This window comes from Dreissena polymorpha, chromosome 6 (genome assembly GCF_020536995.1).
Source record: "Dreissena polymorpha isolate Duluth1 chromosome 6, UMN_Dpol_1.0, whole genome shotgun sequence".
In the NCBI taxonomy this organism is placed as follows: Eukaryota; Metazoa; Mollusca; class Bivalvia; order Myida; family Dreissenidae; genus Dreissena; species Dreissena polymorpha.
Window position 1 is genome coordinate 1,181,014 of NC_068360.1, and position 27,541 is coordinate 1,208,554.

The 27,541-nt window shown below is 35.4% G+C and overlaps 1 protein-coding gene across 1 annotated transcript; it reads right to left on the reverse strand.

Moving 5' to 3' along the window:
* Window positions 1-1,175: 1,175 nt before the first annotated feature.
* On the reverse strand, window positions 1,176-23,125 carry LOC127834569 (major facilitator superfamily domain-containing protein 1-like). Its single transcript, XM_052360548.1, has 13 exons — window positions 22,508-23,125; window positions 19,333-19,538; window positions 18,137-18,204; window positions 16,655-16,763; window positions 15,793-15,889; window positions 13,548-13,667; window positions 12,468-12,594; window positions 11,956-12,012; window positions 10,587-10,743; window positions 7,560-7,657; window positions 4,909-5,021; window positions 3,831-3,878; window positions 1,176-2,957 (listed from the first exon to the last, which is right to left on the reverse strand). Exons 1-13 carry the CDS (start codon window positions 22,995-22,997, stop codon window positions 2,908-2,910), a joined length of 1,740 nt encoding a protein of 579 aa, XP_052216508.1. The 5' UTR covers window positions 22,998-23,125; the 3' UTR covers window positions 1,176-2,907.
* Window positions 23,126-27,541: the final 4,416 nt, after the last annotated feature.

Below are 27,541 nucleotides of genomic sequence, written 5' to 3' on the forward strand. Positions count from 1 at the left end.
TGCAACAATAACGTGTGTGTTAAGCCTGAGCATTTAAAATAGAGCCCCACTCAACCGCCATGGAACTACGCTTACTATCTATACACGCATTTACACATAAAGGGGTTGATATTTATACACGCATTTACACATATAGTGGTTGATATTTATACACGCATTTACACATATAGGGGTTGATATTTATACACGCATTTACACATATAGGGGTTGATATTTATACACGCATTTACGCATATAGTGGTTGATATTTATACACGCATTTTCACATTTATGGGTTGATATTTTTACACGCATTTACACATATAGGGGTTGATATTTATACACGCATTTACACATATAGGGGTTGATATTTATACACGCATTTACACATATAGTGGTTGATATTCATACACGCATTTTCACATTTATGGGTTGATATTTTTACACGCATGTACACATATAGGGGTTGATATTTATACACGCATTTACACATATAGGGGTTGATATTTATACACGAATTTACACATATAGGGGTTGATATTTATACACGTATTTACACATATAGGGGTTGATATTTTCCCGTGTGTTACCCTGGTCGATCTTCTGTCTTGGATAGAACATGACTATGGAAAAGAGCTGTCGTTTCATGTCAGTCACACGATACATAAACTATTATTCCATATCCATCTAATCAGTGTTGTTTCGAACATTTGACCGTATTCACTGTCTCAAGTTTTCCTCCATGAGCGTGATTTAATATAAATGTTCATTGTAATACGAAAATTTCATTTTGAATTAAACAAAGGGTATGCGCGTTTCAGACATTAGCCAAGTTGATAAAAGAAAACCTAAAATGAATATCTTGAACATTTACGTCCTAGGAACGGATCTATACCTCAAAATATTAATAATTTCATATTATCCCGATGCCTGGTGAGAAGCGTAAGACCAATCGAGCAGCGCGGTATATTTTCGAATGAACTTACATAGGGTAAGTAAATTGGAAAAATAAAAATATTTCAAAGTCAAATTTGAAACAACTGTGAATTAACCTTGATAACAAAGGTATTGGCCTACATGTAGAAAAAATCCTAATTAGTTATATATATATATATATATATATATATATATATATATATCTCTGTAAAAAAATGTAAAGAAGTTATATATATATAACATATAAGCATAATCTGCCTATGTAAAACTGACAACATTCGCGTTAAGGAAACAATACTGATTAGATTCTATCTCATCTGTTAAAATAATGAAATACAATCTACAAATTCATAGCGTGGTAAATTATTCTTAATGCAAAACAGAATTTTAATAGAGTAAGTGGTGCTAAGTTTATACTGTTACGACAAAAGTTCTTAGCCTTGAAAGTGTGTAAACATCTGTCAAAATGGTTTGTTAACTATTCATCAGTTTGGCATCGTTGAATAACAAAGACTTCGAGTCGGATCAGCTGACATTGGGTGATTGAAACCCCCGTACAGAATTTTTCTTGTTAATATCTTATCATTTATAGCAAGGTTCAAGGTACCCTTTGATACGGGTTGGCCGTTTTAAGTCAAAACTTTGATGATTGTATTTGAAGCTTTCGTTACAACTTATGAACTGTGTTTATTAATTGCACGCAAAATATAATGAAGCAGTTTTGAATGATATAATTAAAAAAAAGACTTACATCGATATTATTCGACATAAAAACAGCTTAACATATACCTTTGATATACGGCAGTAAAAAGTGTTAAAATGCAATACAAAAATGAGCAATAATTGTAAAAGAACAATCTTAAAACAATCACATATCTAATTCAGCTTAAATATGTAACAGTCATGTACAAGTATAAACCAAATTATATGATTAAATTGAATATTTAAATCAATAATTTATACAGTAAATATAAAACAGGGCAATATAAAACGCACGTGGAACACATGCAAACGAATGCTGAAAATAACAACGAGTTATTATTCTTCTGGGGAAAAATATATATACAAGTTTAACGAACACAAAAATCTAGTACCACTAAAACTTAACAAGTACTCAGCTGTTTAATGCTTAAATCACGCTTTTACCCATTTATGCCTAGTGGACTCTTCCATCCTTCTAATTTGGATCAATTTATTTCCATAATTAGGGATTTCTTGTATATTTATTTCTATATTTAGAATATTTCTTACAGAAATTCCTTCAAGCAAACAGCGCAGACCCTGATAAGACGCCGCATCATGCGGCGTCTCATCAGGGTCTACGCTGTTTGCGAATGCCTTTTTTCTAGACGCTAGGCATAAATGGGTTAAGGTAATTGCGTTCCGTTACTGTGGAAGGCAAGTACTTTAGTTTGCTTTGCGAATTAGCTATCTAATTATAAGTTTTAATGTCTATTCTGTCGTTGTTGAATGCAAGTACTTTATTTTAATTTGCGAGTTCACTCTTTTATGTAAGATTTAATGTCGTCCCAGCCATTTTTGAAGGCTACTACTTTATTTTATTTCAATATCTAACGGTATATTAATGTCCTCCGTACCGTTATGAAAGGCTAGTACTTAAGTTTGTTTCGTGATTTCTCTCTCTTTTTGTAAGTGTTAACCCATTTATGCCTAGCGTCTAGAAAGAAGGCCTTGGCAAACAGCGTAGACCCAGATGAAACGCCGCATGATGCGGCGTCTCATCAGGGTCTGCGCTGTTTGCTAAAAAGAATGACTGTAACAAATATTCTAAATATAGAAATAAATATACTAGACATCCATAATTTTGGAAATAAATTGATCCAATTTAGATGGATGGGAGAGTCCACTAGGCATAAATGGGTTAAGGTCGTCCCAGCGCTTGTGTAAGGCTGCTACATTATTTTGTATTGCGGCTTTGCTCTCCAATGGTAAGGTATAGTGTCCTACCTGCCGCTGTCGAAGGCAAGTACTTTACTTTGTTTTCCGACTTCGCTCTTTTGCGGTAAGGTTTAATGTCTTTCCTGAAACGAAATTGTGTAAAGATCTAATACATGTAACAAATCAAGGCCAGTTCTTAAGTTTCTTCGCCTAAATAACGGGTGTTTATGACTAATGTCGTTTCTTGTAGTCCATGTATTTTAATAAGGTATCGATGTTTTACGGAGACTCATATGCTAATACGAAAGTGGAAATAATTCCAGAAGGACACGATAACCCCTACTTTGTTTTTGTCTTGAAACTGCACTTTTCTTTAAAAAAAACACGAAGTTTTATTGTATAATTTGACTTTTCAGCTCCAAGTATGCTATTATCGTATGAGATATGGCGACGGGTGTTACGCGCGAAACGTCGTGTACGATGGCTGATATTTCTGCCAATGTGTTTTACAATACATCAATATGTGGCTCAGACTTTTGCACAGACGGACCCACAGAAGGCCAGTGCGACCGCAAAATGCCGCCTTCTTCGAATGGAGGGTTTACCTGGCATAAAATCTAAAGCAAACGTAACTCATAAAATGCGCATTTTGTCAACTAAAATACAGGGGCAAATAACTAAGAAATTGGCACAGGAACCGAAAATGTGTTCTTAATATTGATTACCAAATCATGTTGGTTAAATTACTAGCAATATTTTAATAAAAGTAAGAAATAATGCTGCGACTATTAAAATGTCATTTGAGTCGGCCATGCGAAAATGGGTATTATTTCATATTCGGCTATCGCGCAGTGTGGTCAAGAGCTACGCTTCCCGCTATAAAGTCACGCAAGGTTTCGTGACTTCGTCAGCGGACATGGTCATTCCTGACAAGACTGCGCGATTGTAAAATATTGCATAAGACCCGTTTTCGCAAAACGCGGATCAATTGTGCTCATTTCTGAGTTCCCACTTACCTGAAGATGCGTCTCTCAAATACAGCAATAAGGTGAATACTATCGAACCTATAACAAAATACTAGTATTATTATATTCAGCGTGTATAATAATGATCATGTTAAATTTCAGTTAACCCATTTAAGCCTAGTGGACTTTCCCATCCTTTTAAATTGGATCAATTTATTTCTAAAATTAGGGATGTTTAGTATTTTTATTTCTATATTTAGAATATTTCTCAAAGAACTTCCTTTAAGCAAACAGCGCAGACCCTGATGAGAAGCCGCATCATGCGCGTCTCATCAGGTTCTACGCTGTTTGCCAATACCTTTTTTTTTCTAGACGCTAGGCATAAATGGGTTAAGCTGTTATATGTGTTTTTTTCGTGAAATGAACTAGAGGTCTAATTCATTAACACAAACTCAGTATAGTTCCTGGAAAATTGCCAACGTGCCATGTACAGATAATATCAAATATGTTGTGTTTTTTTTTAAATACGATTTTGCTGGTAAAGGTAATGGCGCGATATCAACTTCATCTTAGCAAAAGTATGTTCTTTAAAGGGACTTGTTTATAAAGTGTTGTATTTTTGAAAATAATAAAATAATTTTCATTGAATATTTTTTGTCACATTAAAAAAGTTCTTATTTAAATAATCACAAATGCATGGGAACAATGTGTCTACCCTTGAGATCAAACCCGGGACATCTAGAAGCACATGCTATTAATATTAATATCCATAATCCAGTTACACATTATTTTGCTGAATCATCATCATCACCACCATCATCATCATCATCATCATCATCATCATCATCATCATCATCATCATCATCATCATCATCATCATCATCATCATCATCACCACCACCACCATCATCATCATCAGCAGCAGCAGCAGAAGCAGCTTCAAAAATAACTTCTAACTAAATAACATTTACAAGTGTGATGTTTAAGAGACATCTATACTCACTGGCTTTTGGCAATTACCAGATAGTTTAAAATGTTTAGCGGTAGTTCGTTCTGTTGATAAGGAAAAACAAACAAATAATGTTAAAACATAGACTTGCTTTGAATTCAGTTATGTGGAGATACTTACAAGTGGTGCACATAATAAAGAAGACCTCCAGCACAAAATAGCCCATGTTATCTACAATGTAGCCTGTAATATAGGCGTTCACGGCCTGACACGCTGAGTTTATTGTAAACGCACTGAAATAAAAATTAAATATAATTAATTCAAACACTGATCATATTGTATGCAATCATATAAAAAAGCATTATAACTATGACAACAAGTACTGGCACTATCGTGCCTGATAAACCCCAGCATGCCACATTGTCAATGGGGGGGGGGGTGGAGTTGTCAGTTCAGTTTTACACACTGGTTTCGCAAAAAGTTTTTCCTCCAAGTTTCCTCTTGTACATTGTTTTATAATATAATCTCTCGGCGCAATTTCAGCATTCACGAGGGCGATAACTTTCAAATTATGAAATCCAGAGTTATGGTTCTTGTGCAATCCGATCATGCTCGTAGGATGTTAACCTATTTATGCCTAGCGTCTAGAAAAAAGGCCTTTGCAAACAGCGAAGACCCAGATGAGACGCCGCATGATGCGGTGTCTCATCAGGGTCTGCGCTGTTTGCTTCAAAGAATTTCTGTAAGAAATTTTCTAAATATAGAAATAAATATACTAGACATCCCTAATTTTTTAAATAAATTGATCAAATTTAGATGGATGGGAGAGTCCACTAGGCATAAATGGGAAAATTCGCTAAAATCCCGGTTTATAACAAACAAAAGACAATAACTGGCAATATATCTAAGCAAGATTTGTGGAGTTTGTTATCTTCTCATTCCCTCAATAAAATCTGATGTTCTTACACATCAAGTTTCAAGAGCATACCTCTTTTAGTTTCGAGATATGGGGCAGACAATCATTGTAAAAATATGCAATAGGCAGTAACTAATGTATTATGAACGCAGGAGTTTAGAGTTGTAGTGCGCTGCACATGTCCTAAAATATAAGATGTACATACCTTTCAAGTTTCGATGCGATACTCTTTTACTTGTCAATATATGCTCGGACAAACTTTTAGTAAAAAGGATTAAAGGAACCTTTTCACAGATTTAGGCGTGTTTTGAAGTTTGTCATGAAATGCTTTAAATTGTAAGTGCATACATAGGAACTAAATAGCTATATTAAAAAACAGAATAACATTAAAGAAAGAAAAAGGTAATATTAAACTGGGCTCGAACCACTGACCCTTGGAGTTAAGGTCTGTGTGTAATTTATACTCTATATAAGCAATCCAAGTAATGTTACAAAATATAAAGATAGCAACACAGCTCTCCAAATTATTCAATCGTTTCGCATTTGTAATGCTTTATAACTTTCAGTGTTTTTTTAAATCATTAAAAGATGCGTATAATCGATTTTAGAGCATAGAAAATGTTCAGTACTACGCAAAAAGTACCAAACTTAATCGCAAAATATCATAACTACAACGAGCGTTGGCAATTCTGAAACATTTTATTTTTTAAATTTTGTCCATTAAACAAAACGTGGATAGGTCACTTTTACAAAGGTAATAACTAAAAAAAGTTATTTTGCGTTGCAAGTATTTATTATCTATTTAACCGATTTGGGGAAGGCTAGTTTTAACTCACTAGTTAAACTTCAAATGAAACTTAGAAAAGGGTCAATAAACAATGCAATATACCAGTATGACAAATCTGGACGTGGAAGTTGTCAGTGATATTTTTTGTGCAAATTAAGTATATAACAACAATTAAAATATTAAAGGAATCCTAAGTGGCTATAAGGTAATTATTCTTGTGATTGTTAACGTATGATCTAACAATCGAACATGTGCAGTATACACCTCCCCTTATCTCGTGATGTGAGGTATAAGTACTAACAAATGTGCATGTGTTGTACACATTAATAAAATCAATACTTTCCTTAAGGACATTGGTAGAAAACCCAGCATTGTATTTGACGTTAAAAGGCTGTAAACATGGTTAAGTAAGCAAATATTTCTACTTTAAATATTTTGTGAATTTTACATGGTGCATAATCATAGAGGCCATATAACATTCCGATATACGAACTAAGTGGAAAGGGACCCTACTAGCTTAGCTAACGTCCCAATCCTATAAACGTAAGTAGTTTGTGACTAATGTTGTAAACACATTCTGGATTAAACTCTTTTTGGACTATTAAACAGTTTTGGCACATTTCCGGTATAACCTATTTAATATTGAGCCGCGTAATGCGAAAGCGAAGATTCTAATCAGCATGTGGCGAATCAGCCTGCGGATAATCAGCCTGTGGCAAATCAGCCTGAGATAAATCAGTCTGCGGCAAATCAGCCTGTGTCAAATCAGCCTGCTGATAAATGCTAGTGACTAAAAAGCGGACAACGAAGTCCCTGATCAGAATACGCGATTAGTCACACTAGTCTTAAGCCACTCTGGCAGCTAATGGCAATTAACCCATTTATGCCGAGTGGACTATCCCATTCTTCTAAATTTGATCAATTTATTTCCACAATTAGGGATGTCTAGTATATGTATTTCTATATTCAGAATAATTCTTACAAAAATTCCTTTGAGCAAAGAGCGCAGACCCTGTAAGACGCCGCATCATGCGGTGTCTCATTTGGGTCTACGCTGTTTGCCAAGGCCTTTTTCCTAGACGCTAGGCATAAATGGATTATTTATATCTGCGGCCTTTGCGTACTTACATGCCAAACGCAGTTCCCAGATGACTGGGCGCTATAACATACGTTACAAGCGGCTGCCAAGTGGTCACAACCAGTGAATAACCGAGTCCCAATAAAACCTGCAACAAGAGAGGATTCTCGTAAATATGGTATTCCAGGCAAGTCCTGATACCAAATACGATAAGTGAGCCGTTGGCTATACATATAATTTGATTTCCGTTTTAAATTATAGAACCTTTCATCTGTATTTCTTTATGATTTTATAAGTGTGTGTGTTTGTTTTTTCGTTAATAAGTGGTGCAATGTGTATACGAAAATGCACAGACGTGTTTGTTATTCTGAAATGTGTTCGTGTTTCATTGACACGATTTTCAATGTAGCTTAAAGTCTTGGTTATTAATTTGTGGTATGGCTGGAGGAAATGCGGGCTTGAAATCGGCCGGCCTCAATCCGATGATTTTCCATCCCTAACGTTTGTTTCTCCAGCAAACGTTGATGATAATATGAATATAAAAAGCTTGCATGGAGACCATGCTTAGGACTGTATGTGGGATATGTCGGGTCAAGGTCTCGGTAACTCTTAATAACAAGAGGGAAAATACTGGCCATTGAGCACTCACCTGAGTTCACGGACAATACTTAGTTTAAACCTATTTATTTTAGCTCGATTGCATCGAAAGCCCTAGACTTATATAAACGCTCTCGAGTCCGTTTCCTGGGCCTAGAACCAGTACTTGGTGTCTTTGAGGGTGATCTAAAGAACGCTCCCACGGTGGGGATCGAATAATACGGACAATACTTGATCTTATAGAAGGCAAAACATAAGTCAGAGAACAATAGGATAGACATTAACCCATTTATGCCTAGCGTCTAGAAAAAAGGCCTTGGCAAACAGCGTAGACCCAGATGAGATGCCGCATGATACTAGACATCCCTAATTTTGGAAATAAATTGATCCAATTTTGAAGGATGGGAGAGTGCACTAGACTTAAATGGGTTAATGAACAAGTTATGTGCCCGTAGAGCACGGACGCCCCTACATGAAACTTGTGTCTTTAAACTCTGCTCATGTCAAACACAAGCTGTTTATGGACATATTTGACTTGTAAACTATAGGCGTGGTCTTGACCTTTGAGGTGATAGACAGGTGGTACACTCGACACTCAGTCTCCTCATAATGGTCATTTAAATAGCCATAGCATGGATAAGTTGTTTTATAGCAAAATATGACCTTTAAACTCTAAGTGTGACCCTGAACGCTTAGGTAGGGAGACCGGTTCTACACAGGAAATCCCAAATGGTTGCCATTAGTGATCAATTATCTTAAAATTTGAGATAAGGAGACACGTTAAACATGATCAACGTCGTGCAATGATGAACATCTTTTGTTTGAAGTCATTTTAAAATCCATAAATAAATGGCAATATTTCGGTTGAGAAAGAAATGTTCAAGATATTGCATGGTTAAATTTGACTTTTTACCTCTGAGCATAACCTTTACCGTTGAAAAACGGTACTGTTGTTACTCACGAAATGCGGTCTCTTCGTGGTTTTATTTGCGTTAAGTTATATTAAAACATAACTACAAGGTTGAGTCAAATCTAGCTCTTTCTATGCCAAATTTGATTTTCAACTACTAAAAGTGACAACGTTCTCTAATGTAGGGAGGCGAGTTTTACAAGCAGCTTGTCGTCGTGAGATGGGTTGCATGTATGTCAATTTATTTCAAAATCAATCAAAATACTGCAAAGAAAGAGCTACACATATCAGAATGATTCGCTCATATACCGCTCCGTAAGTCGAGCTTGCAATAACAATAGCACACAAACGTCACACACTGGTTAAGTGAACTATCATCAATAACATTGCAGTCAAGGGAAGTAACTAAGTCAATCTTTTCGATGTAAATATTAAAGAGTTGTCTCACATTCAAATGTTACATGAGCTTATTTTATGACTGGAGATGTAACAAGTTTTTTTTTAAGATTTGACCTGTTTACATAAACGAACGTGGCCCGGATTCATACTCGTTCTAATATTTCAAGATAAAGATGCCGGCCAAATTTTAAGCTATAATAATTGCAAATAGATTGTTAACATGGTTTTTCTCATATTTCACCTAGAGACCTTTTGTGATCCATATGGCCCAGATAGATTCAAACTCGCATATAAACTGCGAAGGTAACATTCTGACCACGTAAATTGGGCCATAAATGTGGCCTATGGAGTGTTTTTGTCTCATATTTGACCTCGTGACCTAGTATTCGACCCAGTTGAAAATCCGGCCTGTGTATTGGTAACACGGTTTTTTTAAGATAATATATTAAACCTGGTGACCTAGATTTGGGACGCACGGGTCCCTGATTCTAACTTGGCATAGATAGTGTCTATAGATGTTAATGTGACCTCTAGAAAATATGACCTCTAGAGTGGTAACAAGCTTATAGTTAACGACGCAACACATACAACGCCCACCGGAAACCGCACATCGACGGATGCCGGACACGTTTTCTGCTTTAAAAGTCGAGTTGGTAGATAGGTATTTTCCCGTCATTCAGTAAATGGGTAGCAATTATGTATCCCTTAAACAATTTGTGCACATTCATTTTAGGAGGAATTGTTCTAATATGTTTGGTGTTTGTAACTAATGAGCAGACCTAGCTTTGGCTTGCTGTGTGACCAGTTGAATTTACCTAAAGGTCAATGTAACTCAAAAAGGGCCAATTATATCCGCCCAATAACTTTAACTCGGATGGAGGCATACCGTTTAAATATCACCTATTTTGGGATTGAACAATTATTTACATTAAATTCATTACTCAAAAATTGAAAACGTTGTTCCGTGACATTGTTATATTCCTTGTTATTTATAATTGTTAAATACGAATGTGTTTAAAATATATGTTTACAACCAGTAACTTAAAACAAGATTTAATTTATCATCGAAATTTTGTGGTTCATGCAATGTTAACTATCGTATAAAACTTGCTGATTGCATTCATCACCTGATACTGTTTTCCAAGTTTTATTATTCCTATAGTCCACTTACCGTGCATGCGTACGGTTCTACAAATGTGAATGTGAGTAAAAGGTGACTGGCCAAAGAGAGGAACAGTCCGGTCAACATCCAGATAAGATTTCGGCCCACTTTGTCAATTGCGGCTCCAAAAAGCGGTATCGTCACTGCCCCGACGAGGAAAACAATGCTGAAAACATGTAACAAAAAAGCACAGACGCTCAATTGTCCGTGTTTATAAAGTACATGCTAATCGGACTGATATGCCGGCTTGGTTTATAAACAATTATACAACATGTATTATACTATTATAGGCATTAATTATTGGACGATATAGTGGTTTGTGACATGTCATAGTTAACAGCACAACTGTGTAAACAATCAACAAAACACATGTATATGAAAATAACATGTATAATACCAAATATCTGATCTACCCGCGATTTAACTAAATGGAATTACTCTGGAAAGTTATGCGGATCCTTGACGAACCCCCTACACCGACCCCTTTTCACTATACCCCTACACTACACCCCACGTACTACACCAACTGCACTAGACCTCCCTGCACTAGACCCACTAAACCCCCTTCATTTGACCTCCTACACTAGACCCCTGCATATTACAAAATAAGGATTTAAAGTACATAGCCAATTACCCAGAAAATATGTTGAATTATGTCTCTTCCACATGAGAACATCATGAGAACATGAACATTAACGATCGGAAATTAAAAGTAAAAGAAAAAAATCACTATACATGTATACATGATTTTTTTACTCAAATAACTCACTGTATTTTTTAAATTAAATTATACATCCATAAGTTTAAAATTCAGACAGTGACCATTACCTTTGCCCTTTTTTAGAAGGCGTTGTATATTTTGTTACACCAAGCAGTGCATTTTATGCGTGCAAACATTCGAACGTAGGTAGTAAGAATTGTTATATGGAACCTAAAACCAGGTTTGGCCGCTAATTCACTTGATTTACATATCAACATGACCTTAATACATGAAGTAATGTATTGTAATTCAAATAAAAGGAACATGAAATATGTTTGTAAAAATTTGAATATTCATTACACAAAACGGCATATAGTAGTAAAACGTACCAATAAATAATAGGAGTTCCGAATAAAAGAAACAAAGCTGCTATTTAATCAAAAAGTTGCAAATCACGATATGACACGTAAACATGTTATACCTTTCGTGTTCGTGTTCCGGGGTCATATCCTTTTGCTTTAACTTGATAAAAAATATTTTCTACATGGTTTCAAAATTATCCACACAAGAAAGTATGCCTTTTGTGTCTCATAAAGTGACTAAAAATACAAGCAATGTACAGAATAAAAGTGGATTGTTTTTGTCGGGAGAGATATATAGTATTATAAAGCGTCGTACCTATTGATTGCGTTCGCTCCATCCAGGGATCGGTCGTATTTCTTTACAAAGTACAGCCTGAAAACATTTCATCGACGAAATCAATCACACATCGTTATGAATGTGGAATGTTTGGCGCTCCATAAAAAATGTTCGGGTACAAATTCTTGTTCACTTGTTTCTTATTAAAGGGACGACACTTTCCGCTGAGACTGGATATTTGTTTAAAAGAGACTTATTTTAAACGAACAATTCCATGAAGCAAAAAGTGACTGTTACTGTGCAATAATGAAAGCCGTAGCCTGTTGTCAGTATACATAGTTCTTAAGACATCCCTGTAAATTCTCCGCACTAATGATATAATTACTACGCATACTAATTACCGGCGGTTATTCGACAATAGACTATGATATACAAATATTACTTCCTAAATAACAATTACTGACATAGGTCGCTTAATTATTTCTTAATGTTTAATAGCCCAGGTAATATCGGGACGACTATATGCTGACAAAATGATCTAACTTCCTTACTCTCCCTGGGCAACGAAAGGAAACAACTGCATGTAGTAGAGAGATGCACTGATACCAATGAGCCAGAACGAGGCTGGGAAGCGTCGCACGTCTGAACACGTGGTCATAGATTGGTTCTCCTCTGTCTCTGAAAAAAGAAATCAATAAATGAATCATGTTTTGAGAAAACTGGGCATAATGAATGTGCGTAAAGTGTCGTCCCAGATTAGCCTGTGCAGTCCGCTAAGAAGAGACTTCATTTAAACGAAAAATGTCATAAGAGCGGAAAGTGTCGTCCCTGATTAGCCTGTGCAGACTGTACAGGCAAATCTGGGACGAGACTTTACGCACATGCATTATGCCCAGTTTTCTCATAACACGACTCAAATCATTATTCATATCATCAAATGAATGTTGCAGTTTTCATGTTGACTGCATTTCACAAAACAATAAAATATAACAGACCTTGACCCTCCACACCCAATATGCAAACCCATCCTATATACGGATATAATGCATGTATGTGCGTTGTTTCAATGCAACATCTCAATTTGTTATTGCGTCATTTAGCATAAACATTCATTGATATCTTGTTTTTCAGCGACCTTGATCCCCATCTAAAATCTCTATCAACGTTTTGATGGGAAACATCTATGCATGTAGTTGCATGATAATATCTCACTTTATGTGTGCCTTGGCGTAATGCTTTTTATATTTTAAGTAATAGTGATAATTACATTGACCTCATGCATACTACATGAAACAATCGCAAGGACTGTTTATTAGGTATTAATATAAATTTGGTCGCATTTCAATAGCGTTTTTTGTTATCGAGATATTGAGCATTTGGAAAAAAATGAAAATCGCTTTACACGTTGATTCATAATATAGCGTTAAACTTGCAAATTCAACCAACAGAAAGATGGAAACAACAAAAATACGTCGTCGGAATTTAAAATTTGAAAAATCGCCGATTCGTTTTTTATTTATAAACTTGATATACATTTACAATTAATAGAGTATACATACAATTCAATACCATGTCTTTTATAAACCTATTTTGGAAATACATACAAACTAAACAGTGACATTTTAATATACCTTTCTTGTTGTCATTTTCATCGTTGCTGTTATTCTTGTTGAACCCTAGTTTGTCTGCTCGTTTGTCCATGATCGCAACTAACACAGAACATAACGTCGACAACACTGCTATACAACTGCCTGAAAATACAGTAATGCACAAATTGGTATATAAGCAAGATAATTCGTTAAATTGATTTTCCCCGCTAAATTAATTTGTTTATGGATAGGTGCAGAACTAAAAATGGTTGTGCAATTTCTTAATTATGTTTTAACTACCCTTGATGGTTTTCAGCATGCATTATAATGCAGATAGTATCTTTTTCATGAAACAATAACTCTAAAGGTGGACAGAATTCTTATATAGAAATCTTATGTACTTTCTGAGTAAAAGCCCGTAAAAGTTACAACATACAAAAAGCATGAAAAAGGCAATAAATAAAAACTAGGAAAGAGGAGGGTTGTTGTTCTGGAGAATTCAATATTTATATTTAGGTGATTTTGGAAGACTCACCGTTTGCACATTTAATCTTAATACACACTATAATTTCAAAGCGTTGCAGATTTAACACGACGTCAGTCATGAGATGCGAGGAAACAACATAAATACGTTCTTAATGTTAAACATTCATATTGAGTGCGGGACTATTATTGTTGAAACATAAGTCACATATATACAATTAGCAAATCAATATTCATTGTCTCCGTGATGATGTCTTGCCGGCGATGATGGTTTAACCCTTAGTTTAATAGGTAACAACGAAATCATGGAAATAAATATTGTACTTTAAAGGGAATCACCTACTGTTACTATTAATTGTCAATGCCGGTTTATTAAATGTCATGGCAACAATGTGGTGGTCTGTATATAAAACAGATTTTGTAATGCGTTTAAACCTATTTATTTAGCTTGATTGCAAGGAAAGAATAAGGCTTATTTGAATCGCTCTCGAGTCCGTTTCCTGTGCCTAGAACCAGTACTTGGTGTCTATGGGGAAAATCTAAAGAACGCTCCCACAGTAGGGATCGAACCCGTGACCACCCTGTCGCCAAGCGGACACCATATCGACTACGCCACGGCGACCTTAATTTTGTAATTGAGTGGAGGTCTTGCAGGTTGCTGTGATGAGATCAAATGTGTCCCCTTTCTAATACAATATAACATTTATTCTAGCACAAGGCATCGTTTAAATGATTATATTTAAGCGCATGTTTGTTCTAAGAGTGAAGCCTGTTTACTTTTATTTATTTCATTTCCATATTTTCCGCATTTAGCGAAAACAAATCTTCAATTTATAGACATTGATTTTAAAACAATCATAAAAGCTTGTATATGTTTTTTCCATAAAATTAAGACCTCTGCCTTAAATAAAATAGTAGCGAAATGTTGACGAATTATGTCTTTGTATTGTTTCAGCAACTTTATATGCCATATGCTTAAATTTATAAACTGTCATCCATACAATACAAGACTTCACGACTCAAGCACTGCATATTTGAGGAAAAAGGGAGTCGTGTTCTGAGAAAACTTGGCCGAATGCATGTGCGTAAAGTGTCGGCCCAGATTAGCCTGTGCAGTCCGCACAGGCTAATCAGGGACGACACTTTCCGCCTTAATTGGATTTTAAAGAGACTTTATTTTAACAAAAAAATGTCACGAAAGCAGAAAGTGTCGTCTCTGCAGTCCGCACAGGCTAATCTGGGACGACACTTTACGCACATGCATTATGCCCAGTTTTCTTAGAACACGACTCAAGGTATTCCGTAATATCAAACCAACATGTATGCCGCTACTGGGACATTTTATTTCAGCCATAACATGCAAGGTCGTATATAGGGCAAACAAGAAAATGTCGTTTGTTTCCACTTACATGACCCAACAAATCAGAAAAGGAAGGTCGTCTGGACTAGGATTTCGATTACGTTTTTAAGATCCCCCACTTCAATAACTATCAGCAAGCACATGCAGAATTAATCCGATTAATCTAAGATGAATTAAAGAATATCATCGGATGTAGCAAAATATTTAAATATTAACAGTTCACTTTGTGAATATGATCGAAATTAGCGAAAAATCAACATAAGATAACTAAAAAAAGTCGGCATAAAAAATGAGCCGACCGGGCACATGCAAACAAAAACCTTTCTTACCTTAAATGGCTTACTGTTTCAATTGTTCTCACATATACATTTCCATCTTTTCACCTAATTTTCTGTTAGTATTACTGAAAATAAACATCGTTAACCAGCAGAAGAACGCACCCACCTGCTAACAAGGTAAATCCTAGAGCTTTCCATGGCACATTGCGAGTCAACAGTTGTTGATATATGGGGTCCATCATATTAAGTGTCATAACGCTACTCTGAAATAAACATCAGCGCAATGATGTATTTTGCGAGTTGACTCATTCCATTAAAGTAATTTAAGAACGACGAAGCATGATTACAAAAATAATTTAAAAATGTTCAAAATAAATATCAAATGATTTTTTTAAACAAAGTAATGTTTTATAAATTAAAGGCATGCATATGTAACCGCAATGCATGCGAACATAAACTTTCATTATAACGTTGGGGCATACACATACATGTACATGTTTTTAGAACGCATCAGCTGATAATGCAAATAAAATGGATGACATTTTAAAATGACTGTGCATTCTTTTGATATTGGTTTATGTATAGGAGTACGTCAGCATTAATGATTGAGCAAATCTCATCATTAGAAGCGTACTGTCACAATTTTGCTTTACTTCAGAATAGTTGGGATAAAGCTGTCATGCACAAATGAATGCCGTCATGTTATTATTTTAATGACGTCATTAGATTTTGTTTTATCTTATATTTAAGTTTTTATGGCAAACTATATCATTTTCTTGATCTTGATTTTCAGAAGTACGACATTTCTTTTTTTTAAAGAAAACGATGTGATAAATAGAATACCGTGTGTATGTTCTAAGTATACAGATAAGTTTATTTGCTTGCCACGAAAATATTAAGCCCGTCGCCAGGGCTCGTTGTTCAAGTTTTCAACGCCAAGCTCAGTAAACGTATCATTTTTAAACAATAACAGTGTATTATCAATATCTATATTCAGCATAGAAAATATCGGCAATGTCAAATCTTACCGCTCGGGCAAAGCTGATTTTCAAACCCAGCACCATGTTCAATTCCTTCATGTGGAACCATTTCACGACCAAGTTGTCACAAGCGATCACCAAAGTACTTGATACGAGCCTGGAAATAAAGTACATTAGCAATGTGGTACTGGGGGGCTAACAAAAGTTAAAATGAGCATAGATATACATGATTTTGCAAAATACTCAGCGACCATAAATATTTTTGGAAAAAAAGTAAACGCCCCTATTAAAACGAGTCGGCTACGGGTGTTACGATAAAGTACGATAGATCTACTAACGGTTTAAAGGGGCCATCCTACAGATTTCACGTTTTGGTAAATTGACAAAATTATTTAAAAAAAAGTTGTTTCAGATTCGCAAATTTTCGTTTTAGTTATGATATTTTTTAGGAAAAAGTAATACTGACCATTTACCATGCTCTTAAATATCTAATACATGTATATGCATCTTTTGATGATTTGAAAACCTGAAAAGTATTGTGCGACGCGAAACGATTGAATAATTTGGAAAGTTCTGTTGTTGTCGTTTTATTTTGGGATAATACGAGGATTGCTTATATTGGTAAAAAATACATTCGCTCTAAGCATGAGCATGGATGGTCGTGTGGTCTAGGCGAGAGACGTTTTACTCCAGGACTCCAGGGGTCAGTGGTTCGAGCCCAGTTGAGGGTTATTTTTTTCCTTTTTTAAAATTGTATTCTTGTTTTGTTAATAGAGATTTTTAGTTCAAATGTTTAAATTTATCAATATAAAGCATTTAATGACAAGCTTCAATACATGCCAAAATCTATTGGACGGCCCCTTTAACGAATGAGTAGGACTTATTGGTGTTACAAATAAGTAGAATCCTAAGTGTTTCACGCAGTCTTCGGCTTAAAGCCATTGACATTAAACCGAGTACATTTTTGCTCGGTCCACCAAATATATTGTATATTGGGTATATAGTATATATTAGGCCGATAGTCCACCAGTGTTTTAGGCCACTTTAACGATCAAAGTTTAAAATGTAATTATGCTGAGCCAAATCACGTTATGCTAACTGTTATTTGTTTTCAAATTCATAACGATTATTAACACGAATTAAGAACATACGTTTGTTAAATTATCAACTGCATGAAGGCGATTGCTACGGAATCGCATGCGTCAAATGTATGCAATGTGAATTGCAAAACACTTCAAGATTAGCTATAATAGTTATAATCTAAAACCTCGTTATGAATTTTAAAACCAATCTTAATAAAGCAACGACTTAAACAAACACAATCACGAATTATGTATTGCTATTATGTTTTAAATAAGAAGAATGTGCAACATTAATTTTAGCGATTAAATAGTTAACACATTGAAAATGCGTTTCATGTCTCATAATATTATAATTTCCATCATGACGATAAGTAAGGGTTTAGCAAACGTTCGTATTATTATTAGTCCTTGCTCCACACGATTCAATTTCTTCAACTTTGGTACTAACCCGAGGAATATGCGAGCGCCCAACATCGTTCCATAGTTTCGGAGAAGAGCCCCTACGGCAAATATCGTCTGAAATTTAAAGGCATGTGTTTGTGTTATTTTTCAAGTTTGAAATAACTCCTTCAACATCCCCAATATCTAGTTTTGTGGAAGCTAATGAAACGAGTCGAGAAGGCGAATGGCGATAGGAAAGTTAGGATTGCCTGTGTTTAATAAAATGGGACTTGCTCTGTGAAAAAGGGGTTTAATGCATGTGCGTAAAGTGTCGACCCAGATTAGCCTGTGCAGCCCGCACATGCAAATCAGGGACACTTTCCGCCTAAACTGGGTTGTTTCTAAGAAGATACTTTCTTTAAACGGAAAATATCATAAAAGCGGAAAGTGTCGTCACTGATAAGCATTTGCGGACTGCACAGACGAATATGGGACGAAACTTTACGCACATCCATTAAACCCCTTTTTACAGAGCACGTCTCAAATCCTACAACAAGCCGCAACTGAATTTGCGACCTTTCATTAGATACAAATCCATGTACGTATGCATTAACGCATTTTTTATGATGTGCAAAATAAAAAATAGCTTATAATTGTCATTTAACGATTAACAAGCAGTAAGACGTTGATGTGTATACAAAGTCTATTTTAAGACAAGACACAAACTGTATTGCGCAGAAGTGCGATGCGGATACCACAGATGACATTGCTATTAATATTCTACAAGGTATTCTAATGAATAATATACAAATGATTCATGCAATAACATGTACATCTCATACCTAGGTTTAGTCGTAATCGAATGCCTTAATATTAATGTACCAAAGTCATGAAAAAAGTAAATGCATAACTTTCAAATATTGAACACGATTGGGAAAGAGATATTATTATTATTATTATTTTAATTACTTTAATTTAATATCATTATAATAATCATTATTATTAGTAGTACTTCAAAAATAATTTAATTATGATGATCATCATCATCATCATCATCATCATCATCATCATCATCATCATCATCATCATCATCATCATCATCATCATTATCATCATCATTATTATCATCATTATCATCATTATCATCATCATCATCATCATCATCATCATCATCATCATCATCATCATCATCATCATCATCATCATCATCATCATCATTATTTTTATTTCACTTTTATGTATCTATAATAATCAACAACCCACTTGCGCGATTGTGATCAATCCGGCGGAGGTAACCAGACTGATGGGGTTGCCAATCCGGTCCACTATAAAGCCCCCCGCGAGACTTGAGATGATTTCCGCCCACTGGACGGTGGAGTAAAAGCCCATGTACTGCGTCTCGGAGATGTCAATGTCTTTTACCACGTGCTTCTGAAGTGCCGACGGACTTTCACTGGTGATGTATTCACCTGAAATTGTTGGGGACTTTTATTGATTGGTGCAGTAAATGTTTTTTAACCCATTTATGCCTAGTGGGCTCTTCCATCATTCTAAATTGGATCAATTTTATAGGGATGTCTAGTATATTTATTTCTATATTAAGAATATTTCTTACAGAAATTCCTTTAAGCAAACAGCGCAGACCCTGATGAGACGCCGCATTATGCGGCGTCTCATCTGGGTCTACGCTGTTTGCCAATGCCTGTTTTCTAGACGCTAGGCATAAATGGGTTAAGTGTGCCGTGTTTTGTGTGTGGTATCCGGACATTCGTTCGGACGGACGATTGTTCCTACGCTTATTTGAAGAAATACTGAAGGAGAGCGTGTCTGGGCTGTCAAGATAACGTAACATCGATTACCCGGGGTGTTAAAATAACGTAGGAACGAACGAATTTCCGCCTTCTGAATAAGATAATAAACGATTAGCCGTGGGAACGAATGTTCGGGATTCTGTTATTTTTCATTTACGCTAACACATGTTCATCTTTGGGCATAGATCATTTTAAAACAAGTGTATGGTCTACGGCAATAATGGAACAAATAAGATACGTTCGAATGTAATTATATCTAGAGGGCTAAACCGACCCAAAAAGCACTATAAGCGAGTACTATCGAAAATGAAATTAAACCGCTGTGCTAGTCCGATCATTACAATACCTGAACGTATCTTTAGCACACTTCTCAATATGCAGAGGGGTTGGAAGTTGTTCTGTTAAAATGAGTCGCGTTCTGAGAAAACTGGTTTTAATGCATGTGCTTAAAGTGTCGTCCCAGATTAGCCTGTGCAGTCCGCACAGGCTAATCAGGGATGACACTTTCCGCTTTTATGACATTTTTCGTTTAAATGAAGTTGCTTCTTAGCAAAAATCCAATCTAGGCGGAAAATGTCGTCCCTGATTAGCCTGTGCGGACTGCACAGGCTTATCTGGGACGACACTTTACGCACATGCATTATGTCCAGTTTTCTCAGAACACGACTCAAACTATGGGTTGTTTGGGATGTATATTAGCAAGACCTGGGTAAGCCTTCAACTTATTGTCATAGTATGGGATTTATATTAGCAAGACCTGGGTTAGCCTTCAACTTATTGTCATAGTATGGGATTTATATTAGCAGGACCTGGGTAAGCCTTCAACTTATTGTCATAGTATGGTATTTATATTAGCAGGACCTGGGTAAGCCTTCAACTTATTGTCATAGTATGGGATTTATATTAGCAGGACCTGGGTAAGCCTTCAACTTATTGTCATAGTATGGGATTTATATTGACATGACCTGGGTAAGCCTTCAACCTATTGTCATAGTATGGGATTTATATTGACAGGACCTGAGTAAGCCTACAACTTATTGTCATAGTATGGTATTTATATTAGCAGGACCTGGGTAAGCCTTCAACTTATTGTCATAGTATGGGATTTATATTAGCAGGACCTGGGTAAGCCTTCAACTTATTGTCATAGTATGGGATTTATATTGACATGACCTGGGTAAGCCTTCAACCTATTGTCATAGTATGGGATTTATATTGACAGGACCTGAGTAAGCCTACAACTTATTGTCATAGTATGGGATTTATATTGGTAGGGCCTGGGTTAGCCTTCAACTTATTGTCATAGTATGGGATTTATATTGACAGGACCTGTGTAAGCCTCCAACTTATTGTCATAGTATGGGATTTATATTAGCAGGACCTGGGTTTGCCTTCAACTTATTGTCATAGTATGAGGTTTATATTGGTAGGGCCTGGGTAAGCCTTCAACTTATTGTCATAGTATGGGATTTATATTAGCTGGACATGGGTTAGCCTTCAACCTATTGCCATAGTATGGGATTTATATTGGTAGGGCCTGGGTTAGCCTTCAACTGATTGTCATAGTATGGGATTTATATTAGCAGGACCTGGGTTAGCCTTCAACTTATTGCCATAGTATGGGATTTATATTAGCAGGACCAGGGTAAGCCTTCAACTTATTGTCATAGTATGGGATTTATATTAGCAGGACCTGGGTTAGCCTCCAACTTATTGTCCTAGTATGGGATTTATATTGACAGGACCTGGGTAAGCCTACAACTCATTGTCATAGTATGGGATTTATATTAGCATGACCTGGGTAAGCCTTCAACCTATTGTCATAGTATGGGATTTATATTGACAGGACCTTAGTAAGCCTACAACTTATTGTCCTAGTATGGGATTTAAATTGGCAGGGCCTGGGTAAGCCTTCAACGTATTGTCCTAGTGTGGGATTTAAATTGGCAGGGCCTGGGTAAATAATAAACTTTATATTGTCCTGAACAAACTGTGCAAGGGTGGTGAAGATTTGATGAAAACATTTTCCATCTTGTATAATGTCCTTTTCTACGTTTTAATAAAAGGGCAATAACTCTGATGGTTCTAGTTCAAATCTTGCTTGCGTAAGACTGGTGAATATTACATAAAAAGATTGCTATCTTCAATAATGATATTTGCTCCTTTTTCTTATAAATAAACGGGGAAAAAAATTAAAATATAACCTCATATTAAAAATGCGCATGTAAAGAGCAGTAGCTTTAGTAACACTGGTTTTATGCTCCGACAACAATCCCAATCGAAATTTGATGGCTATAATCAAATGAATAGGTTTGGATAAAATTTGATATAAAGTCTCTATCGCGATAACGGCCCTAAAGTGAAGACGAGTACGCACCACGGGCGACGCCTGAAAGTTTATACCCTAAACCAATGGCTAACGAGCACTTCACTCCCAGGTTAGCTTACTACAATACATGTACACTATTATATATAACTTGAATCGTTATATACAGAGTGTAGCATTTCACAAATAAAATACACATTAAACGTAAATCTTGTAATACACTTACTTCACGGAGAAAACATTTCTCAAGTGATTATGGCAATGTACAAAACACACAAACGATTATTGGTTTCATACTTACATAAACCTGCAATACACAAGAACACAAGTAGACCATATCTGTAAAGCCGTGTATTTGGTGAACACGTCAAAACGTCTGTATTCTCCACGATTTCGTCATCATCAGGCCTTTCTTCTATCGCATTAATCGATGGTTCCAAACAGGAAACGGCAACTTGGGAATCGCAACCCCAAACTCCGGATACGCCTGAACATATACCGCCGTATGTAATGTAATGTTTGTAACCAACGTCACTGTCTTTGTCGGCACCGCACAACAGCGGACTTGATTCGTTTGATGAGATATTACTTGATATTGAATTGTGTCTATTTCTGTTCGTTATTAGTTTCTCTTTCACTTGATGGTATTCACTTGCAAGCGCACTAGTATATCTATCATGGGGTGGCCCGGTTGCTCCTACAGACGACTTCGATAACAAGGGCTTCCGTTCTGTCGCAGCATTTCCCATTTCTTTGTAAGCACACTGTAAATTCAATATAACGTGCTCCATTATAACGCAGAATCTAATATAACCCGGGTGGGTCTTTGCTCCCTTTTCCCCCAAGTGTCAATTTCTTCTTTTTTAAATGTTTTCATAAAATTCAAGTTATGCGAAGCCCCTCGCATTGTTTGAATTATTACTCTATTATACTAGATTAATTGTTAATCCATTCTGAGACATTTGACAAAACAAGTGCGATAACGTATTGTTTGATGCGAATAAAGGTGTGAAAAATACCGTGTGTTTATAATTGTTTTACATGATAATGCTGTAACTATTTAAGTGCTATCGTACTGTTGAATAACTTACAGCTTTGACGCTGTTTACAAGTTTTCCTAAGGTGTTTCATTTCATGATTTTCATTGACGATATTTATTTAAATACCGTCTGCTTAACTGCATCTGAAAACATTACAGCAAAGAGAAATTATAATAGTAATTTAGACTATTAAGATAATCATATATGAAATTGCAGGTTTATTGTTAACCAAAATTTACTTTACTATCGCCCATTTCCAGAAAATAATGTGGACATGTTGCATTTAATATAAATTTAAAATCACTTGCCCATGGCTGTTAAAATTGAATCTGAACTGCTCACGATGCGCGCAGATAACGTTACCTGGTTTGCACATGTTCAATTGGAAACCCCCCGTCACATAATTCACTGTACGCTTTCCACTTCAAAAAAGGCGTGCGTTTGCATGTATGAAAATCCAAAACACATTTATCCAAAAATTTGCCCAGATTTATTTTTGAAAGCAAAGTCGTGATTATATGGGATAATCGGATAAATATTGGACACCGTTATTTGCGTTATATTGGATTTAGAGCTTCTATGAAAATTATAAGTATTTGTATGTTACAGCTATATATCGATGATTATTTCATACTATCCTATCGAAAAATATTCCCTGTTTATTCGATGTTAATTTATTCCCATTTTACACGTAAGCGGACCAAAAACTGTGTTATCGGGCAGTGACCTGGTATAAATGAAAGTGGGTGGAGTTAATTTAAGTATTATTCGGTGATATAATAACTGTTCAAGACTAATTAATATCGTGTTCGCGTCTTCAACGTAATAGTCTCTAGTGGCATACTAAAATATGTTGTGGACAATAAACGAATATGTCTCCTGTGGAAGTCTTGTCAGAAATGGTTCATCGGTCTATCTGAATAAGTCTTATTCGAAAAAGTAGGTCAACACCAAGGTCAAAATGAGGTCAGTTGATACGAGAGAGTTTTGAGTATTAAATGGAAGAATCAACGGTTTTCAGTTATTAGTATAGATGTTATATGAATTGTCAATTTCTTTAAATACAATATGACCTACTTAACAAGTAAAAGTACAAAAGTAGGTCAATATCAAGATTAAAATAAGGTCAGGTGATGTGAGTGTGTTGAGGGTGCTTACAGATCAAAAATAATGAAAGTATATCAGATGTGTAGCAGTTATATTTTATTTAAGCCGACACGCGTCACTGTGAGCTAACAAAGAGCTCAGCTTCGACCCTCTTTATTAGACTTTGTTTTAAAGAAGGTCAATGTCAAGGTCAAAATGACGTCAGATGATGTGGATCTGTTGATAGAGTTCAAAGACATCATCCATGAACATCCCAATGCTTTTAACCCATTTATGCCAAGTGGTCTCTCCCATCCTTCTAAATTAGTTCAATTTATTTCCAAAATTAGGGATGTCTTGTATATTTATTTCTATATTCAGAATATTTCTTACAGAAATTCCTTTAAGCAAACAGAGTAGACGCTGATGAGACGCCGCATCCAGTGTTTTTTTTCACAAATAGGGGAATGGTGGCGGGGCCCGTCCAAAGGCGGAAAACGCGTCGTTTTTTTAGGAAAAGGGGAAAATTAAAAATTCACTATTTTATATGTTATGCTATTAATTAAATGAATACACATGCAAATAAATTTAAGATATATTTATGACAAGAGAGTTCTTTCTAAAAAAAAATAATTATACAACATTGTGGGAAAATATATACTCTTTTTTTAGGGGAATTGGGCAGAATATCGGCCCCGAAATTGCCATAAAAACACTGGCATCATGCGGCGTCTCATCTGGGTCTACACTGTTTGCCAAGGCCTTTTTCTAGACGCTAGGCATAAATGTGTTATGCAAGCGAAAAGGATGTTTAATGAAACGTGTGATTTTGGCTCAACCAAAATTTTTGACCTTCTGAATGAGTGTAAGTGCAATAGTAGACCAATGTCAAGGGCACGATAAAATAGGGTGATATAAGTGAGTTTTAAGTGTTGAAAGACATAGTCCATGAAAGTATCTAAGCTTTGTCAGAAGCATTACCAATGTTGAACGAATCATATACATTTGGGTAAACCAAGAATTTTGACCGTCTTAATTAGTCTTAATATAAAAGTAAGTCGTTGTCAATGTACACGATTTGCATGTGTTGAAAGTGTTAAAAGTCAACATTCATGCAAGTATTGCGGTTTTGTGGGCAGCATTTATCATACTATACAATTACTATACTGTGTCATTTTGGGTTAACCTCTACCGAACGGAAGAACGAATGAACGAACGACAGGCACATTGCTATATGCTCTACTGTATAAGTAGATGCTGAGGGCATACAAATGTAATTTACTATTCTACAATAGTATATTTTGATTTTACTAGTCTATGTCTGCTTTCTTATGAGTTGATATAATGGCTTAGACAAAAAACGTGAGTTTGTTTACATATAGACATCGAGTAACATTATATACCTCTGCACCCAGATAAGTATAACCAACAAACATTATGTAATTTTAAGTTCCTTTACACTATGCATTAAACCACCTACTTTTTTATTGTTTTAATCCACTACATCATACATGTAAAAGTTACTTTATATAGGTCCAAGAAAACACATCATATTGGTATGTTATTAATTATGAACGGATTTCCCACGGTTTCAATTTGTACGAGTGCATCCAATGTAAAACAACATATTTTTATTGTAAGTATTGAAACTAAAAAAAAAAAATTATTCGGATTTTCTCTACCTTCAGATATAGATCCAAATTACACGTTAAAGTTCATCAGACATTAATAAAGTAGTTCAACGTCTAGTCAGGAACACATTTCACTACATTCCGATTTAAGGTTCATGTAAAGGCTTCATTTTGAAAAATGTGGGACCCCTAGCATTGAACTCAAATTTGACTAAAGGAAGAGTGCCACATTGATAATGTATACATATATGCTTTAATGGATGTTTTTCCTTCAAACATTTTGTACATCAACGTATCATAACATCCACAAAATCAATCAAAATACAAAGAGATTTTAACACTAAAATATACATTATTTTCAAAAATCTGAATCATGTTTACTCCACGTATTTCGGCGGAAAATTATATAACTAGTGATTTATATCGACATTGACGAGGGCAAGTTACGCTTAAATAGTAAAAAAAGTTTGCATATCTAGAAATATCAAAACTTGAACACATGTCATTTCATCACCATGGGGGCAGCCATTTTTAAATTAATAATATAGAGAGAAACATGCTAAAAACTCACTCATCGCCTAATTGACATTCCATACGGTTGACGATGACAAATGCATTGGATTGTAATCTTTCCGTTGATGTTTGCAAACTGCACGATCAGACCTCATAAACACTCAAAAGAATAACTATGTAAGAAGTATTTCACCAATGTTTACAATCGTTGTCGAATCACATATACTTTATTATTGCGCATAAAATAGTACGCTTACAGTCTGACAGAAAGATCTAGATTACTCCGTTCAATTCATCACGGTATACTATTCTATAGATAATTTATAATAATACATCGCTTTAACAATCTAAAAGTAGTAATAATTCTTTTAAACGGAGTTTTTAATAACGAAAGTGAAAACAACGGAAGTTGGTTGGATATTCTGTGAGATGCACTTCGGCTCCAGAAAAACAATACAAATTAACTAAAAAGACGTGTGGGGGAGAATTTACAGCTGGAAACTATTTCAAATAGGGTAAGTGATGATATCTCTACGCGGTCATTTCTGTTATTTAGTGCGATCTCTTGCTGATTAATGTTAATAGTTGTTTTACAAGTTGCCACCCAACTGTCAAAATAAGTATGTGTTATCTCAGGTATGTGTATACACATACCCGGTTTTCTCACTACTGCACGTGGTTTCGACCGATTTGTTTTGCACGTTTTTCTACGGATCACAGCGATGGCCACGCTTTCAAATGGGTAGAAGGAATCGAAATATAAAATCAATCGTTTTGCCAATTTCTTTATATTCCTTTACAATTTTTATATGTCGTCTGCAATCTATTTCAATTTGAGATGGTTTAAAACTTGCAATTTGGTTGAGAGGTAAATAACAAAATTGTTAAGCCTTTGAAATAGAAATGTGACTCTTATTATCCACCATACCTGGATTTTAAAAAAGTAGTTACGTTTTAGTTATTTTTAGAACTATGTTTAGGATATTTATCCAAAAAAGGCAGTTGAATAAAAACTCATTTGTTGTTTTATGACAATAATTTTCTGTGAAATGTTGCTAACTTGAC

Coding starts and splice junctions, on each gene's coding strand:
- LOC127834569 (XM_052360548.1), bottom strand. CDS start 22,997: ATGGAGCACGTTATATTGAATTTACAGTGTGCTTACAAAGAAATGGGA. Junction 18,205..19,332: donor GATTGATCACAATCGCGCAA/GTGGGTTGTTGA, acceptor TTTAAATTTCAG/ACGATATTTGCCGTAGGGGC. Junction 2,958..3,830: donor TTTGAGAGACGCATCTTCAG/GTAAGTGGGAAC, acceptor ATTTCGTTTCAG/GAAAGACATTAAACCTTACC.